A 20,492-nucleotide genomic window follows, 5' to 3' on the forward strand; every position below is an offset into this window, starting at 1 on the left:
ACATAGGGTAGGTTACGTCCCAAGAACCATGGGAAAAACTCTTAGGAAAAACTTTCCGCAGCAGAGGACAAAACAAAAAGACCTGCAGAAAGTACCCGCAGACTGCATATGAAGCAGCCAATAAAGAAGAGACAGAAGGTGTAATCTCAGGGCCTACCAACAGCCCAAAACCACGGAAGAGGAAGAAAAACGCCGCCAGCTCTCGGCCATCCAACACATGGTGCCGCAGATCACTGCAGGCACCCTCCTGAGAAGCAGAAGGGACTCCGCCGAGTCCCACAAGCAAGAGGTGGCTCGGGCTAATACACAAAGAGTGTTAAGGGCCTGCAAAGCAGCACTGGAGGAGGCGAAGCTGCTGCGCCCCCAGGAATCCAACCAGCGGGCCTCCCGCGACAGGGGAGACAACACCGACGGCAAGGAGGGAAAGGCAGTCTGTAAAAGAGGGCCCCTGGTAGAAGGGTGGAGGGAAAGACAGACAGGATCATGCGGACCAGGACCGTGGCGGTGCAGAAGAGACTGGGGCACTGGGTCCCCCATGGCAGGACGCCCCCTGGTCCCCAAAAGAGAATTGGAGCGCAGCCTCGAAGGGAAGAAGCAGCTCTCGTCCACCAGAGCCCTGGTGAAGAACCTCCAGCAGATGATCCATAGGGAAATGGGCAGCTGGATCACCCATGCGCAAGATGCCCACAGCCGCGGAAACAGCCTGAGCAAAGCCAGCACTCGCCTCCGTAGGGCCCCGCGGCGGGGAAAGCAGCTCCTCCGTGGGCAACTGCTGTAAGCTAAGGCAGCCGTCCCCAAGCCCAACCGGAGGAAAGAAAGGCCAAGCCCAAAACGGGGGGGGGGGGGGGGGGAGGGTGGACCGATGAATGGGGAACCTGAGGAGCCTCCAGCAAGGACTGCGGGCGCAGCGACGACGAGCCGTCCTTAGAAGACGCTGGGGGAAAAGCCACGACGCGGCGACCAGTCTCCGGAGAAGATGAAACAAACAGCTGCCGAACCTCCGGAGAAGAGGGGGCGTCCGAAGACGAATCAACGACCCGACGTCGGACCGGCGCCGTAGAGTCCGCCACCAGCTTCAGGTCAGCGTCGACCGACGCCGGAATGACCTCTGCCACAACGTGCGGCGCGAGAGACCGGGGCTGGGCCGGAGCGGCTAAAAGGCGTTGACTCGACCTCCGACGAGACAGCCGCCTACGTGGAGGGACAAGGGGAACCCGGGGACACGCCCCGACCCCTAGCCGGCCCCTGCAGCGCCGCCAAGGCCAGCAGCAGCTGGCGCTTGAGTGGCGTCACCCCAGCCTTGGACAAGGCCGCCGCCTGCCTAGAGGACCGAGGGGGGACTCGAGGACACGCCCCAAGACCCGGCAACCTCCAGCGACACCACAGATACCCCCACGGGGGTTTGCGGTGAGGCAGAGGCGCCGTGGTCCGAAGGGCCGCACCCAGACGGCACCACATCATCCGAACCTGGATCCGAACCTGTCGGCGTGGAGGCCGGAGCCGTGGCAGGCAGCAAGGGATCCGCAGATTTCCCAGGAAGAGAAGGAGAAGGAAGAACCAACGAGGCCTGCAAGGCTGCCGCATAGGCCTCCATCTGGGCTCTGGTCGCCCCCGTGCAGGACCGCACCACCCGCGGAGAACCCACCCCTCCTAACAGGCCAGGGACCAGGCCTCGGGGACAAACTGCGACACTTACCAACAGGTGAGCGACGCCCTTGCGGCCTGGGAGAAGGACGATGTTGGTGACAGGTCTTTAAGCTGTCCGCGGGGGACGGACGCGGCGACGACGCTGACCGGGACATGCGTGCCGAAAGGAGTATCATCCAGCGCTCCCGCCGGGACTTAAGCTTAATTCGCTGACACGCCTCGCAGTCCGTTGAGTCGTGGTGCTCCCCCAAACACCACATACAGATGGGGTGAAGATCCGTCGCCGACATCTGGCGTGCGCAAGACGAGCACGTCTTGAAGCCCGAAGACATTCGCACACTGTACCCAAGAAAAACGCTAAGCGTCAAAAGAAGGGCTGAAAACAGGTCAGGAGCACGATCCGGGTCCGCGTTGAACACGGAAAAGAATAAAACTGACGTTAGCGTGCCGGGGCAGGGCTTATGTGACCTCGCTGACGTCACGCCTGAGGAGGACGTCGGGGCTGAGTCGCGTGGTGCGGCCCCCCCCCCGGCTCGCAGAGATGCTGAGCAATTAAGTTTCCCGGGCCCTGTCTCACGCCTGGGGATAATTCTACGTTAAGGAATCTGCGGCTAGTAGTCTATCAGATCTTTTCTTTTTTTTATATTTGGGGACAATTGAGTCAAAAGAAATGTATTTATGATGGAAATCCCAGTGAGCTTAAAAAAAGTCATTAAAAAGAAATTCCACTCTTCAGTGAAGATTTGAACTTTACTAAAGACCTGGAATACCATAGAAATCCGTTATTTTGTCATCTCCATTTTGACAATATGAAAACCATACTAAAGCAATGTATTCCATGGGTAAAATGGACTTGTCGATGTAGCAGGCGGGCCTGGATGATTTTTATGTGGGATTAAGAAAATATCTTCGGTGATTTAATTGTAAAGCTATATAAAACTGTATTGATAAACGTTTGTAAATGAAATCACCAGCCCAAGAACACTCCAGGAGGTAATCTGATTTTGTGTAATTATCTGATTAACGAACTTGAGATGGAAAAAGAAATCAAAACATTACATGTCTCAAAGTAAAACCCATAAAAGATAATTCAATTCCCCTTTTCATGATTGAGCACTTAAGGAAACAAATCGTAGGTACTGTAAATATGTCCTATGTACTAAGCACCAGGCATGAAACTGACCCAAAATAATAATTTGGGAGATAGAGCAGACAGCCTACAAACTGTTTGAACGTAGGCGACGCAGACAGACAAGACACTTGTTATTGTAGTGAGAATTGATCCTATTAAACAATTAACTTTACACATGTATTTGGATTGTACTACTAAAACTGCCTTAAATTATGCCAGTTTTTAGGTCGAGCCTAGCGCGGCGCGCATGTGCTACACTATGGGAGGCTTCTTGTGAGCACTCTAAACTTCTCTGTGTGGGTCTGACTCCTCCAACACATTGGATTGGCCTTTGCGTGTGTCTTTCAATAATGAAAGCACGCAAATGGCCAAAGGTGGGTGCATGTCCCACCTCCTTTCCAATGTGTCACTCCCACGGCGTTTTGCTCTCGGGAGCGAGCAGCGGCGCGCAGGGTGGCAGCTGCATTCCTTTTACAGCGGGTGCCTTTAACAAGGTTGTTTACGATTATGTGCGCTTCTGGGAGGGGTCAGGGGGCGAGGGCTTGGGCGTTGAAGGTGTCTGTTTAACCTCGTTTTTCCCAGTCATTAACTTCGTGTTTTTACAAATGTAGAGAACAGCAAAGTCACTTTCAATAATGTATCTGAAAATCAATGGTCAATCGCTCTGTCTGCTGCAGGCAGCGCTGCGAGATCCGATGAGTTTAGGGCAGGGCTCTGACACAGAGCCCTTTGCTTCGAGGAGGCCGGGAGCTGTGGCGTGAGTCTGGGCACGGCAAGGCGCGGAGACCCCCTGGGGCCTAGACACTGCACAACCCCACCACTGCACAACCTCAGCTCTGCCATCCCACAATTTCCACCCACGCGTGGCCACTGAACTTCATTTTATTTATTTAGAATATTTTGAGTTTGGTACAGTTGTCCTTGTTCACTTTGACCCCGCCCCGCCCCTCCCCCGTTGTTCGTGGGTTTTTTCCCGCCCCCTCCCGTTATCCACATTCCCTTTGCTCCCGCCCCCGTTGCCCTGGTTGTCTTTTTTCCCCCGCGTCCAGCCCCACCCCGTTGTCCCTATTCCATTTGTTCTCGTCCCCTGCCAGTGTTGGCTTTTTTCCACCACATTCACTTTGCTCCTGCCCCCATCCCCCGTTGTCTGTGTTGTCTTTCTTCTCGCACCCTCCCGTGCTCATCCGTGACGCGCACAACCGTAATTGGCTGGGGCAGAGGTGCAGCATCTGCCCTGGACAGGTAAGGAAGCTGTTTGTATTCGCCCCCACAGCCAGGGGTGGGTGTGAGGAGGAGGAGGGGTGGGGGTCATACCCGCTCTACTGCCGAAAGCAAAACCATTTGGAGATTGGCTTTACCGATCTTCCAAAGATAGAATATGGTCGCTTTATTACTGGCATTGGAGTATTAATTATTGATAAGAGTAAGAATGGCAGTGGTCATAATCTACTCGCTAGCACTCGATTCCTTTTGAAAAAGTTTAAAACTGATTGGCCTTCATCAGTCACGTGTGCCATGACAAATATACTATGTTACCCTGTTGACTTAACTATCCAGGAATCAAACCTGAGAGTGCAAGCGTTTCTCTGCTGTCTCCTTTGTGTAGTTCACATTCCCTGCTTCTTGTTTCTCACTGTCTCCATTTGCTTATCCTGCCCCCTCCATGTTGCTCACTCTTGTGTCTTCACCTGTGGTTACTCCTCCCTGTTCCTTCCACCCGCACCTTTCGCGTTGCTCCCCTACAACAAGTGCTTAAAAAAAATGTTTAAACATTTTTTTTTATTTGCTGACTCAACTTTGATCCGCAAAACCTGCTGCATTCTTTTGTAGGTGTGCATGCTTGGTGCACGTGCCTACAAAATGACACAGCCTGCCACATTTGTTTTTCTTATTTAGCCATGCGCAGCATGTGAACGCTGTACAGCAAGGCAAAAGAACAATTGACAAAGCCAGTAGGACTCAAAGGTGAGACCTATTGGCTTTGCCAATGCTAGTTTAATATGTGAATAGCCCAACTCTACTGGCTTTTCAAACACAAAGCACAATTTCGTGTTAACAATGGTGCACTAGGAGGGAGAAAATAATCCCGCTTTAACAGTCCTCAAAAGCAGTCTTAAATCCAGAGATTAGCAAATAATATTGTGAAGCTAGAGATAGTGTAGTCATATGGACTTCTACCCCACACACAGGCCATATTGTTTCAAACTATGAATGGCCAGTATAATGTTAGATTCTGGGAACATTTCATAAGATAGTCTGAATTGTTCATCTTTAAAGACTAGGTCAACAACTCTTAGCCTGTATAATTCCACCCATGTAGATGTCATCATCTCAAATAATTGTTACGCTTGCAAAATATTGTACTATTTAAACTACTTTATTCGACAGAGAAAATCCTTCTCCATTTGTTGGCCTCTGGAATCTTTTAGAAGAGACCACAGACTATTTTTGGTACTTTATAAAAGCTTTGTCAACTCTTTTTCATATGTCACTTACCTTTAATGTCGCTCATCATTGTCATAGAACAACAAGTGGATCAAAAACAAAAAACGCTACTCTGAAAAATGTGTATGTGTTTTACATTCCTGTGCACAACAAAGGAACTCAGAAGGAAACAGTTTGTTCACATCTGGAGACAATGGGCCCGATAATGACTTTGGCGGTGTGGCTGCCGGGCTGCCAAACCGCCACCACGCTCTCACACTGCCAAAACCGTGTGAGCACTGCCTGCCAGATTACATGTCTGGCGGGCGTTTGGCAGCACCACGGCGGTGCCTCTGAAAAAGGGCACAGCAATGGGAGCATCGAAGGCACTTCCTGCATGACTTGGACTCTACTGTCCATGCAGTACAGGAACTAGGGTGCATGCACACAGGGGAGGCACAACATGTGCCCCCCCTGCATTCACCTCAAGGCTCTGAGGCAACAGGGGGCCCTCCTAGTTTCCTCTCCGCCACAGTTTTCATGGCGGACTCACCGCCATGAAAACCATAGCAGAGATTAAACCCGTAATATGCTTGGCGGTGGCACGGCAGCACCGCCAAGCACATTGAGGCCTCAAGACCGCCGAGATCCTTGGCGATTGTGGCTATCCCATGGCGGTCTCACTGCCCAACTTGTAAAAAGGAGGTCAGATGGCTGGTGTGGCGGTGCCCACACTGCCACCGTGGCTATGGCTGTCCATCGGATCCATGCAATCATAATCGGGCCCTATGTGTGATAGTAGCACTCTCCAGGGAATAAGATCACAAGTGGGAGATTCCTTCATAAGATCTCTATAAATCTGACTGAGTGATGTCGAACTGTAGATGATGGCATGCTATACTCTTTTCAAGTTATTTGCCAAAGAAGTGGACAGAGGTTCCTGGGAAACATTATAATACGGAGTTTAAAATGTACATTTCAAGCATATGCTAGCATGTCCAAACCAACAAGGGGGCATGATGCTCTGAGACACCTGTAATAAGTAATATTTAACATAGCAGAGCACTAGCTCATTTTGGGTTGGAATGGGTGATGTGTGTAAGGTGGAAGGGCTTAAATCTATCTAATTCTGACAATTGTGCAACTAAGACTACAGTAGAGATTCCCAGAATGTACATGCAAAAGAAGATCACTATTTCTCAGCAGTAAACCACTGAGATTTCAAACTAAAAATGGAATTATGGAAACTGCTAGTCTAAGAGTGACTTTCAGAATTCCGCAAAGAAATTAATCTGGTAGAAAGAGCAAGTATTTATTACACTACTACTATTTTTTGCAATGGTTCAAAACAATTTCTGAGCGGGAAAATACAGGGCAATGCTTTATCAAATAAACCGACTCTTGCAAACTTTAGGCCTATGACTGATCTTTCACTTCCAGAAAACTACTTTAAATGTAATACAGCTCCAACTACAGAAACATCAAGCAAAATACTTTTCACTCCAAGTTTCAACCCCGATGCAATAAAACATTTATCTTGCATGTGTCAAGGATGCTATAAGAACGCTTGGATTTCGAATGCACACAATACAGAGGATTGGTTATTTAATCAATTTCAGAAAATAAGTACTTTTAAATCCAAATTTCTTCATATATGCCCAGCTCACAATTGTATTCCTTAGTTTCCTCGCTAGGCATCTGTCTCTACACTTGTCCTAATGGTGAAGCCCCTTCAATTTATGTCCCATGTCTGTCCTATTTTTATGAACACCACAAACAAGGATTTTACTACCATTAACTTCCGAAATAGCCAATGAGGCACTAATGTTTACCCGAGTAAATGATGGCAATGCATCGCTCACCAATTTGCCCCTTTATTGCTCCTCAGGCGTAAAGTGCACACAGATCCATGCTGTTAACACTGGTTAACAATAGGTATCACTGGTACTTGAAGAGAACAGCCAGCCAACCACGTTTTTGTAAAGGATGGACAGTGGACAACATTGGTGTCAACACACAAAATCAATCTAAGAGCAGTTATAACTCAGTCTCTCCGCCCAGCCAGATCAGAATGCTTATGTTCAAAACATTTCAGAGTGAAATGATTCTTCTAGAGAAGCAGAAGTTCCTAACAGGATATCGCAACACAACCTCTGCCAGATCCAACGCCCTAATAACCTTGAAAGGACAGTCAGTGATGCCCTAGCAAACCAGAATGACAACTAGCATAATTTTGCTTTCTTTCAGTTACTTACCGACTTCCCCCATCACCCTTAGCCCCTCCTGGTAATTGGGACCTCCTCTTCTCACGAATATTGTGACTTCATGTTCTTTCAGGGGACCCTGGTTATCCTGAATTGCTCTTACAATTCCCTATAACAAAAAATATTAGGTTACTCTCCAAGCAGATCCAAGGCCCAGCAGTTCAGAAATTGTATTAAAACGCACTAATAAGCAATTAGGTCTGTCTGCAATATAGGTTATAAACCAGACATCCTGCCATTGCTTTCTTTTGCTTGCGTTTGGACTTTCATTCTATCTTACTGGAAGACTTCGGGACTGCAAGGCTGACCTCTCACAAGAGTGATCTCGAGAAAGAGCATGCACCCTCAACTTGGACCAGTACTTAGGAGAGTCCTGAAAACGTGTCTTGTGTTTCACGACATACAACCTAGCTTCCTGGTCCTGGATCGCCACTGGGTGCATGAGAACACACTTGCTATATGACTTTGAGCCATGTTCCAAGCCGAAACACCAGAGACCCAACTCAGGTGGGTCCATGATCGACATCTGTTTTCTACAGATGTGGCATGGCATGAAACCTACAGTCTTAAATGGGAACATAGCTCTTTAGCACACCGGATTCCATTATTTTTTTAGGGGTTGTCGACAAAGCAGCAAAATTGGAAGCAGAGCTCTGGATCAAAGTCAGAAGGCACGGAAAGAATTAAATGGATGTTAGCGGTCAGAGAAGGCTGATCTAGACGGCTCTGCGCTGTCATTTCTAGGGCAGCATAGAGTCAACGCAGAACTGCACAATGACACCTAGTGGTGCGCAGGGCATTGCTGGTGAAGCCTTCCCAGACCCAGTCTGGTGCTGTGGGAGTATTAGTATGCATCAGAAATAAACTTCGCATGAAAACTTTTCTAGCAATGAAAATTAGATTTGTGGATATTTCTTACTGAGAAGTGATGGCAAAAAGAAAATAACTTACATTGGTGCAATCTACCTATAGAGAGTTAAAAACATGTGAATGTCATTATTTAAAAAAATAAGGCTGAACATTCAAGTCTGTTGAATGGTAGTGCTCCACATGAGTTAAACATTGAGCTCTGTCTACGTATTTTTCAGATTGACCAGAGTTCCTGCATTGTGTAAAGCAGTTAGCAGCATATTTCATCTGGTAAATATTTTGTTTTGTTCAGTGGCTCTGTATTCTCTTAAGCTACTATTCTGCCAGTGATAAACACACTGCAGGTCTTTGGGTAAATGTAGAGCAATGTTTCTTTAGTGACAAGTTCATGAGATATTTGATGAACTTTCATTAAAGAAAAGAAAACAAATGGCAACCGTGCACTTAATTAAAAATGCCTCAACTCTACATTTAAATTTGAAGGACAATTGCTAGGGTCTCTAATTCTATTCACCGATTTTGTAAAGCGCATGGCTACCAAAACATCAGGCTTCTCTGCGCTATTGGAGTGGGTGCATAAAAGAGCTAGAAAGATTAAGGAAAGAGATAAGTCTTTAATTTTTTTCTGAGAGTTATTAAATTACGCTTCTTTTGGAGGCTAGTAAGTAGAGTGTTCAGGAGCTTGGGTGCAAGGTAAGTTAAAGACCAGCCTCCACTTCTGGCTCTCTTGATTGTTGGGACAAGGAGCAGCTCAAGGTTGTTTGACCTCATGTCCCTGTTGTCATGGTAGGTATTGGCCAATTGTTGAAGAACAAAAGGATCTGTGTTGTGCTTTGACCGATGTATGATGCATGGTGCCTTGAATTGTACCCTGCAGCTTATGGGCAGTCAGTGAAGAGTTTTGAGCGCAGCACCTACTGAATGTATTTTCGGAATACCCAACAGTATCTGGGCAGCAGAGTTATGAATAATCTGAAGTTTTTTAAGTCACTGACTTTGGACTGCCTAAATAAAGCTAATTGCTATAATGAAGGTGAGACAGGATCAAGCCTTGAAGCTCAATTCTATGAGACTCTGTCAAGAGCCATTTCAGGATCTTTCTCAGGGCTCTCAAGAGGCCAAAACAGTTACCAGACACCTTTTCTGCTTGGGCGGCCATGGCTAGCTGATTGCCAAGGATTATCCCTAGGCTCTTTACTTCACCTTGGGGACTGGATGTTCTCCTAGAGGAGATGGCCAGATGATCTGATCCCAGAGCATTGGTTTCTTCCCCAATACCAAAACCTCTTTTCTCCATTCACCTTCAAGCAACTGGCAGTCATCCACTCAGACACCTTTTCTAGGCAGCCATCGAGTCTCACAGAAATAGAGTTCATGGCTGGTGCCAGTGTGACAATAGATACCATCTTAAAAACAAAGGAACAGATATCTAATAACAGGCAAATATAAATGTTAAAAAGCGTAGGGCTCAGAGACAAGTCCTGTGGAACTTCACAGTAAAGCTGATGGCTGGACAACATGAAGGACCACTCGCTAACCTGAAAATTGCGTCTGTCCAACGAGGCAAGCCACCTGAAGGCCTTCCCTGTAATACCAGCTTCTTCCAATCAGAGAACAATAGGGTAGGAAAGCGAATCAAAGGCAGCACTCAGGCTCAGTGCCGCTGATCCGCCCTTGTCCACGATCATTTTGAGATCCTCTGTGGGCCTCAAAAGAGCTGTTTCGGTGCTGCAACCAGCAAAGAAACCTGTCCTGGTAGGATGAAGAATATTGTTGGTTTCCAGATTATCTGTGTTGTGCCTATTGAATTTTTTTTCTAGAATTTTGCAACATTAGGCAGTAGGGAAATAAGTCTATAATAACATCTCGGGATCTAAATTGAGTTTCTTTAGTAGTGGACGGATGATAGCGTGCTTCTATTCCTCTGGAACACTACAGTTCAAGGAAAGATGACAGAGATTGGTCAGGGCGGTGACCATCTCATTTGCGCAACAAAATGTCAATTGGACCTGGGTCAATTTAGTTGAGATTTCCACACATTTATCAAACAAACAGAGACCGTTTAATTTTGCAATATGACTGCTGAAAATAAAAGGCTGTTATGCAAATCACTGGGTATCAGATCTAATCCATTGTTACGTTACAATTGAAATGTTTTGGAGAGGGAGTAACTGTGAAAGAGAAGGAAAAGTCCAAGATGGCATGGGGAAGTCTTTGATTCCACCCCAATGTCATTAAACTATTACAGCTACAACATATATTACACTATTCAACATTGAAACATACAACTGAGCATTATGTGCAAGTATATTTCTTACCTTGAATGTAGCAGCTACATTTGTGAAGTTGGCAATACTGCCTCCAATAATCAGGACCTTGCCTAAAGGGTGAAAGGACAATGTTTCAACTAGAAATGTTTGATGCAAATACTTCAAACATCAACAATCTGTACACACACAGTGAAGGATAGGGGAAAAGACAGCTGGGTGAGAATTTGATTTCACTGCTAGCCTCTAACTTGAATCTAAGAAAACATTTATCAGATGCACGAGAAGGTTATTCCAACACATCGCAGCCAAGGTTTTGTGGATATGTAATGAGTACAAGATCATTGCCTTCATTGGGTCATAGCTCACTCTCAGCCAATTAAAACTCAACATGCAGTCCCCACTGAGGGAACACTGGGCGTGCAGAGGGGTTTGGGTAAAGCTCTTGGAGCTAACATGGGCTATCAGTCCCTCTATTCAGAAGAATTTAGGTTGAATGAGGTCATTATCTTACCGTCAACGTGCTTCTCCCGAGTCATGAGGGACAAAATTGTCTTGGCGTAATCATATGTCTGTTGCTCAGTGGGGGCACCGGAATATTCCCCATAGTTTGCCAGCTCATCAACTCCACCAAGGTCACAAATAGTGTCACTGAAGAAAGAGGAAGCACATCTGATCATGCAGGCATTTACCAGGAGGTATCCATTAAGTGCTGCAGAGACTTCGCCATACATTTACCCTATACCTCACCAGACAGTAAAGAATAGGATAAAACCTATTCAATTCCAGAAAGCACACTGGAATGTTTCTATAAATAAATGCAACATTTGAATCAGAAGTTTCTAAAATTGTAACACAAAAGCATTTGGTTCAGGAAAATAAACATTGTACAGTAACACATAATATTCCTGGATGTAAAACTAAACTGCTCCAAGGGATGAATGGAGTGGAAAGAAGGTCTTGAGCCATACAGCATGCTAAACAGGTAAAAATTCTACTGATCGTGGCATCCTTGATAAAATTTCAACTTCAGTCAGCTGTGACCAATTTTGAGCTTGCATTAACCAATCACCATAGGAATGTAAACTACTGAACTCTGTATTGCTGTATCTAGATACTGCAAACTAATAGTCAAACTCTATTTTAATTATTTGTACTACAGCACTAACGATCTTCAAGAAAAAAAAAAATTTGTAGCAATTTTAAAATGTCCATATGGTTTCTTTCCATAGAACCAAAGAAGAACTGCCCCTGAGCTTGTTGTATCTTTATGTAGAGGGCAAGTGTCCTCTATTTCTCAAAAGACCATCGTTAAAGTGTCCTTAAACTTGATCGGGGTTCTTAATTTTTCTTAACCAGGTCCTAATTGAGCTTACCATATACCTACCGTAAAGCCTTAGATACAGACTACGCTTTTTCAGCTCTTCTGCCTTTCTCTAGCTCCCAGCATTCTGCCAGCTCACCATTCTTCTCATTCATGGGACTGCTAGGTATTTTCTATGAAATAAAAGTGATCGCAAGAGCTCAAGCAGCAGAGCCAGCTCTTTACCTGTAGACAACAGAAGCGCCCCCACCAGCCACCATGGTCCAGATTCGTCCACGCGGGTTCAAGATGGTCAGCTTGAGGCTGGCACCACTCTTGGCATCCAAATCGGCAATGTAAGCTTCCTGCAGGCAGAAGCAGAGAGGTTATTTTGAAGACGGTGAAAGGAGAACAGGGTTCAAGTAACAAGAAGGTCGGCCAGAAATGCAATTCATACAGATTACACTAACAAGAAAATTACAGAAATAAACAAAAGGGGAATTAGTAGTATACAAGGGATCTACAACTGTCAGATTATAGCACTTTGGCCCAAAAGCCTCCAAAGCAAGGTAAGCTACTCATAAGGCGTGCCAGTGTGGATTTTGTTTTTTATTAGCATCTAAGCTAACAGCGAACAAACCGGTTGTGTACCGGCATAGGAACAAACACGCTGGTGTTTTAAGAACGCTAAATATCACATTGCTAGAACAGATGTGCACAGTCCAAGGATTTATAATTATGTTGGCCATAGGAATTCTCCCAGTGCCACTCTGCCACAATAAACTATGAGCCAGTGCCCAGACTCCCACCTCCAGCAAGTGTGGAATAAACTCGCGTGGGGCAAACAGAGATCAAGTTTTGAACCCCAGGCTCGCTCAATGGTGGACTTTAAGAGTTTTCTGACAGAGTGCCCATTTTGAGCCAATTCGGATAAGGATGGTATGCTCGATTGTGTTGTCCAGAAGCAGTTCCAAAACTTTATTTTGCTTTCCTATTTTGGCCCATAGTTTATTTTGGAAAGGAAACTGCATCCATAACTACAGACTTACATTATCTTCACTGATCAGTTATCACATTAGTGTAGTAAAACACTGACCAATAGATTATAGACATGCTTGAGACGCCAACAGAGTTGGTACTAAAAGACTATTCCTGATGTAGTAGTATGCACCATTAAAAAGCTATTATTCATTCAGACTAAGTTGTGCATATTGCATGTTTTGCTCATCATTGCGTAAATATAAGGGATAATTCCTAGTATCAGCTGTACCGGGCTCATGAGAAATTAACTGAACACTCTGGCTCACAAATAAACCAGACTAAGTATGTGCTTTAATCGATTTGAAGAGACGGGATTTCTGAAAAACGTCCTTAGAAGAAGGAAAAAAAAAAAAAAAAAAAAAGAAAGTTTGCCGGGAATGCATCAGGAGTTTTTCGCTAAATCTCAACATACCTGCATCAGATGTTTGTGTTTCGATTTTGTAAACTTATTGTCTACTTAACCAAAGCAATTGACCGTACATTTAGGTTAGTGATTTCAAAGAGCATCCAGGGCAACTGGTGGATCTTTCTGACAGTCAGCACCTCATTTAGAGTGGCGCGTCCACCCCATCCGCACTTGTTTTATACTGTTTGCACAGAATTTGACATTTTCAGTAAATCTGCGGGTCTGATGCAAGTTTAATGCATAAAAAAACGAATAGAAAACAGATCAGCCAAAAACACCTACAGGAAAATGTTTATAGTAACTAGGCATGAAAATGTGAAAAGCAGCAAAATCTTTGGATCGGAAAAGAAAAAACGCAGAAATGTATTCTTGAGTGCTATCACTAGGTTTGGAGTTTATTTCTCATAAGAACCCCTCCTACCTCGCCCACCCTATGGAAAAATCCCTTCTACACAGTGACCTATTTCTGGGACGATGTCTTCCTTTCCCCACCCTGGATATGACCTAGGCCTGCTCTTGACTAATAACCATTTCAATGGAAGAAATCAGCTAGCCAAACCTTGGTGAACAGCCACAAAACTACTCCCCTGAGGGTGTTCCGCTACTTAGGCAGGCATCCCAGTCTGAATGACCACACCCATTTCAATGAGTAGAAGTAGGACTGTTTACTCATTACATGAGGGTAAACGGTTTGCAGGTGTAAACATTTTATGACAAACACTAGTTTACATGCACTATCAAAGTTACTATATCCAAGTTCAATTTAGGTGTGTACATACCATGAGTTGTAAAAAAAAAAAAAAGCATTGGCAATGCACTTGCGAGAGTTTGAGCTGTTGGCGTTGTAAATGACGATGTCTTTTGCCCATGTGTTTTTGTTTGGAGTGGAGTGGATGTGTGTGGAGTGGATTTATGTGGGTTGGATTGTAATTGTTAGTTGTGGAAGTGTGTGGGGTGGAACTGTGTGGGGTGGAGTGAATTAGTGTAGTGGAATTATGTGGCATGGTGGATAGGTAGGGTAAGTGCTGCACAGAAAAGATAGACAGGAAGAAAGATAGGGATAGGTAGATTGTGAACTTCAGACTGAGGACTAGAAAGTGTGTGAGAGACAGAAAGAAGGGGAGTGAAGGCGACAGAAGCTTAAAGAGAAAGTGCCTGTTTACGCAGAAGATACTCAAAGAAGAGGTGGGGATTAAGGGATGGAAACCTTGAAAAGGCATGGAAAGAAACTGTACTCCCAAGACCTGATGTCAACTACATGAGAGGCAAGAAGAGTGTGCATGAGTTAGAGCTATTGACATTGTAAATGATAATGTCTTTTACCCATGTGTTATGGCGTGGAATGGATGTATATGGTGTGGAGTAGAATTATGTGGTTTGGATAGGAATTGTTAGATGTGGAATTGTGTGGTGTGGAATAGTGTGGAGTGGATTTATGCAGTGGAATTATGTGGCATGGTGTGCAGTGGAATTATCTGGATTGTAATTATGTGGATTTTATTTTGTGGAGTGGTGTGTAGTGGAGCTTAATTATGTGGTGTGCTGTTGAATTTATTGGCATGATGTGAAATTCTGTGGCGTGGATTGGATGTATATGGTGTGGATTGGATGTATGTGGTGTGGATTGGATGTATGTGGTGTGGATTGGATGTATGTGGTGTGGATTGGATGTATGTGGTGTTGAGTTTAATTATGTGTTTTTTTGTCGAAGTATGTGGTGTGAAATGGAAATGTGTGGAGTTGAATTGTGTGGAGTTGAGTGAAATTATGCTGACTGGAATTATGTGGCTTGGTGTGGAGTGGAATTATCTGGATTGTTACTATGTGGCATAGAGTCGTTTTATGTGGTGTGTATTTATCCGGTATTGAGTAGAGTGTAATTAAGTAGAGTTGGATCATGTTGCTTTGAGTGATATTATGTGGAGCGTAATTATGTTGGGTGGTGTTGAATTGTGTGGAGGTGAATTGTGTGATGAAGAATTGTGTGATGAAGAATTGTGTGGTGTTGTATGTCACACTAAACATCCAGTTATGGCCCACGGTACCTAGTGAAGTGATAAGTGTTTATTTTGCATCTTCTGACTATTCAGATAGGATTCACATTAATGAAGATTACCAGATTTCCCCAAGGTTGCACAATGTAGTCAGTGAGAGTCAGGATTAAAACCTAAGTCTACTGGTTCCACAGTCAACAATTTAAGCTCCAGAGGTTTTCAAAGAAATCAAATGTATATATGGCTGATGATTTGTGCCTTTGTGTGCACCTATATTGTTATGCAGTTGCTGGCATTTTGACATATTTGAAAGCTTTTATTTATATTTCGAAGAAGGCTGATTGGCACTTAAGAAGGAAAAATATAAAAATAAAAATGTTGCACGTTGCTGCATAAATATGTTTGTATAACAAGTCTCAGAAAAGCTTGTGGGATTGGGGCAGAGTGCTTAGTAGAGCAGAATCAACAGATGCCAGATTTCGAGGACAGATTGCATTTATAGCAATGGGGTAAATTAGAAACTGTGTGGACAGAGTCTGAAATCAGTATGGTATAATAAATATTGAAGTACTGAGGCCAGAGATAGAGAATTAAACACCGAGGTAATAGGTTGTGTGTGGGGGAAGAAATAAACGGGAGAACGGCAGCCTGAGTTAGTATGACAGGCAAGGAACAGAATAGAAAGTATGATACCAACAGGTAGGACAAAGGGTGACAGAGAAAGAGTAAGAAATTGTGTGTGTGTATATACTTGAGAGAGATACAGGAAGTGAGAGAGAATGAGTGAAATTGAGAGAGGGGGAAAAAGATAAACCATGTCAGAATGAGAGTGATCACAGGCAGATTAAAGCAAATAGAGGATGAGTGCCTAGGTGATGGTCAGACAGAGAAAGACAAGGCAGAAGACTAGCGACGGAGAGAAAAAAGAGCAACAAAGGAAATTAAAAAGAGGAGAGGGGAAATAATAAGAGGAAGAGTGGAAAGTGAAACAGAGGAGATGAAGATGAATAAGAGAAAGGGCGACAGAAGTATTGCAAAATGAAGAGAAATGAATATACAGGAAAGGGGGAATGAGAGGAAAATACATGGAAAGCAGGGAGAAAAAGCAAATGAGTGAAGGGGAGAAAGTGAAACTGACTGAGAAACAAAATGTGAACTGATGTTTGTCAAGGAAAAAAGACAACGCTTGAGAACAAAAGCGTTAGGTAATGTTAGAATTGAAAAGTAGAAAGACAAGAGAAGAAAGTTGAAAGATATGAAAGAGGGAAAGTTAAGAGGGGGACACAGATATTAACAAAATGAGAGCAATCTATAGCAAGAGTGAGAAGGGGTGCTGTGCCACCAGGGTTTGAAGCTTTACAATTACTACACACTGGGTCATGCAGTCTGATTCAGGAATAAAAGCTTGCTTCAGGAAACATTAAACAACTCAAAAGTACTCATTTTCCCAGTGAGAATAGGTGTTTCTAGGTCAGATAAGTCTGGACTTCTGATCTCATGATTACACTGATGATGCTGTTAGGAAAGCAAGTAAAATCTTAAAAGCTGTGAGGTACTTAACATACAGAGGGACCCAAGTTAATTCCCATGGTAATTTCCCTTTGCTCTCGGTAAATAGAAAAGACGCATAGAAAGAGTAAAGTTTGTAAAAAATATGATCTCAGTGGTTCTGTATGAACACCTCACCAGAGTACGTGCTCTGAAATGGTGAGACACCGATTTATGGGGGTCGTTTAGCTGTACGTCAAGCCCAATAAAAAACATGCTGAGAACTTGATTTGATGCACTTGTTAAGCAGCTAAGTGCAACTTATTGTCCATGAGAGCACTTCCAAGAAAACAAGAGCCCAGACTGTCACTTGCTTTGCAGATAAATGGCTTGCACTACAGTAGGGCAAGAACCCTAAAGGGGGCATTGTTAAAACTCTTTTCTCCAAGAGATTTTCCTTGCAGATTTTTCACCTCTGACCTTTAAAAATGATGGACCGTTTTAGGAAGTGATATGCTGACTCCCAACTTAGATGCCTCTTGGAAAAATCACTCCCCAAGCAGCATTCCTTCGGTAAGGAAAGGGAGAGGCGCCCTCAACACTATTTACTCCACACTCACGTTTAGAAAGCAGAAGACTATCTTGGAGTAAGGTAGATGTTTTTACCTGCTTTGGAAGAGGTTTATATGCTAACATTCTGGAAATTAAATATTCTGTGCAATATTAGCAAAAAGCACATGAAGTCATCTTCTTAATTTTATTTCTAGGAGACAGACCATTCATTGGATTATGTGGACTTGTGTGAATTGGTGATTTGTCATGCAGGAAATGCCTTTTACTAATTGGTAATTTTGTTACATGTTAGCTTTACAATAACTCATACCTTCAAGTTATGTATAATTTCCACACATTTCTTTCATTCACATCATTTAAAAGGTTTACAAATCCATAAAAAAAAATCATAAGAGGTACCAGATAAAGTAAACTTAAATGTATCCAGTTCCACATATTAATTTAACTGAAAAAGCAGAACACAGATACTTTTCTCTTCAATTCGCAACTATGGTCCATTCAAAAGGTTAGAAACATTCAAAGAAAACAAATTCCACACACAGCATTTGTAAAAACAAAAAAAGTCTATCGATGTTATTCAGCACCACTATTTCTTATTTAAAACTTACAGATATTGATAGCGAGGAATGAAATGGAGTGCACTGTGCAGCGAGTGCTCGGAGGATGAATCAAATGCTGTGTATGTGCAGGAATGTTCTGGGTGTCAGCAATTGAAAGTGTAATAGCAGCTACAGAAAAGAGCATGGAAAAGGCAGATTTTCAAGCAGTGCGGAGGCATCTGTCCTGCATCTCCTGTGCTTAACCTGCGTTGTGCATAGAGGGCATACATTTGTGGAGTTGCTTTCTTTGAGAGCTGCTGCTAACCGAACAATGAAAGAATACATTAAAATGTATATCAAATATTTGAATTAAACATATGCATAACTTATGTCTCATCTCCTGAGGCAGGTAAAATGAAGGCATACGTTCCTGGCAAGATGTGGTGACAATGGATTGGAAAAAACAATACTTGGGTATCAAACATATGAGCAAAACTGTTCAAATAAGTAAAATGCAGTAAGGAGCCTGCCTACTCTTCAAACAAGCAGAGACGGTGGTGAGGGGTGTGGGGCAGGGCAGCAAGACAGAAGTGCTGGGCGAGAATGAGAAAGGAAGCGTCTGGAGCAAAATATTTAAAATGAATGAAAGAAATCCTGAATCAAAGTGCAAGCAGCAGAGAAGCGACAGCGGGCAGCAACATGGAAAAGTGGTGGTGGAATAAAGGCATACGTTACCGGCAATATGTGGTGACAATGGATTGTGAAACATAATACTTAGGTATCAAACATACAAGCAAAACATTTTAAATCAATAAAATGCTGAAAGGAGCCTACTCTTTAAACAAGCGGAGACGGTAGGGAGGGGTGTGGGTTGGGGCAGCAAGGCAAAGTGCTGTGCGGGAGCAGGAAGGAAGAGACTCGAGCAAAACGTGAAATAAATTAAAGAAATCCTGAATTTCAGCGCAAGCTGCAGAGAAGCGGCGGCGGCGGGCAGCAACACGGAGAAGTGGTAGGTGGGAGGGGAAAGAAGAAATGTGGGTACGTTTCTTTAGTAGACACTGAAAACATGAGTGCCACAAGCATAACAGTTAAAGTAAATAAAACAAGCGCTCGTGCCTCGCGCAGACAGTTTAAAACAAAAAAAGAGGTGCAGGCTGCAGCAGTAGGCGCACGCGACAGCAGGCTTCGCTTTCAAGACTGCACTCGTGCTTGTGGCGTGCCACTGCGCGCTTCCGCAAGGTGGATGCCGCCACAAGCACGAGTGCAGTGCTTGAAAAAGTGAAGAGCGACGGCTAAAGGCCTTCCTATGCAGCGCATGCGCACTGCGTAGGTGAGACCTAAAAAAGCACATCTCCAACTCAATTTCAGCCTGTTGCATTTACTTTTCCTGCCAAGGTAAAATAGGTGGCCATTCGTCTACTAACACAAAGAGAAGAGAGTGAGTGTTCCCTGGGAATAGACCGCAAGCAGTGTTTTCGGTTGAAAATACCCTGAAAACAATTACTTTACACAAAAAAAAAACCACACATTGTAGGCTCCTCCTCACCCACAGTACACCCTTCCTTTATCACGTTTTTTCATGGTTTTTGGATATGGCCATCTTTTTGACGAGGCCTGAGTTTTCCTATGAATGACTTAAGAGACAATAGAAAAGGGGTGATGGCAGACTGCAGTCCTGCACTTTTGGGGCCACGTCTATCAAGCTTTTGTCCAGTCTCAAATGGGCCGATTAGCAGAACTGACCCATTTGCGACTACAAAAAAGCATTTTGATATGCATCAAACCCAAACTGCATGTTACCGAATCGGAAATTTAGTTTGCGACCATACACAGATTCAGAATTTGGAAGAGGCATTCCTTCTAAATACCGAATCGGAATGATATGTATCAATGTGTTGCGACTGTATTCCAGTCGCAAAACAATAATTTACTAACTAACCTGGTGCCACCATCCTACTTCCAGGCAACAGAAAAGGAAGTACGCGCTACTCTGGGATGGGGGACCCACACTCATTGCCCTAAAAAAAACTGACAAGGGGATGATAAGACGGTGGCATTGCCCTCCACAACATACAAAAGTGCTACTGGACAGCGCAGCTCACTGCAATTAATCATTGGGCCTCATCTTCCAGAAGGGGAACCAGCTTATAGTGTGGACAGGCAGGTCATGCATCCAGGGGGGTACCTAAGGCCTATCGGTGGAAATGCACGCACCAAGTCCTTTCCGATCCCCACAGCAGTCACACTCACTCTTTGGTGCCCAGCGCTCTACACTTTAGCAGTTTGCAGTTTGTTTTTCATCTTGGAAAGTCTTTGGAAGTCACGAGATCGGTGACTCCTCCTTCGGATCATACTGCGCATGGGCTTCGGCTCCATCCTCCGATTGTTTTTCGCCAGCAGGGAAAGATGGAGCGTAGTGACTACAGTGAAGAAACCCATGTATGTTGTATCTAAATAAGATAGACCGAACAGATACAGGTAGCCGGGGAGGCGTGTGCCGATCTGCAGCTCTACATGCCAAGAACAGAGGCATACTGGTAAGTA

The 20,492-nt window shown here is 44.3% G+C and overlaps 1 protein-coding gene across 7 annotated transcripts in view; it reads right to left on the reverse strand.

The window, feature by feature from the left end:
- ACLY (ATP citrate lyase) overlaps positions 1 to 20,492 on the reverse strand; it is a 463,802-nt gene that overhangs the window by 262,030 nt on the left and 181,280 nt on the right. For all 7 annotated transcript variants that reach the window (XM_085616801.1, XM_085616574.1, XM_085616958.1 and 4 more), the window contains exons 8-11: positions 12,154 to 12,272; positions 11,119 to 11,255; positions 10,656 to 10,717; positions 7,459 to 7,576 (exon numbers count right to left, since the gene is read on the reverse strand). In XM_085616801.1, the coding sequence (XP_085472927.1) occupies positions 7,459 to 7,576; positions 10,656 to 10,717; positions 11,119 to 11,255; positions 12,154 to 12,272 (436 nt within the window). The remainder of the gene's footprint in view (positions 1 to 7,458; positions 7,577 to 10,655; positions 10,718 to 11,118; positions 11,256 to 12,153; positions 12,273 to 20,492) is intronic.

This window comes from Triturus cristatus, chromosome 1_1 (genome assembly GCF_964204655.1).
Source record: "Triturus cristatus chromosome 1_1, aTriCri1.1, whole genome shotgun sequence".
Classification (NCBI taxonomy): domain Eukaryota; kingdom Metazoa; phylum Chordata; class Amphibia; order Caudata; family Salamandridae; genus Triturus; species Triturus cristatus.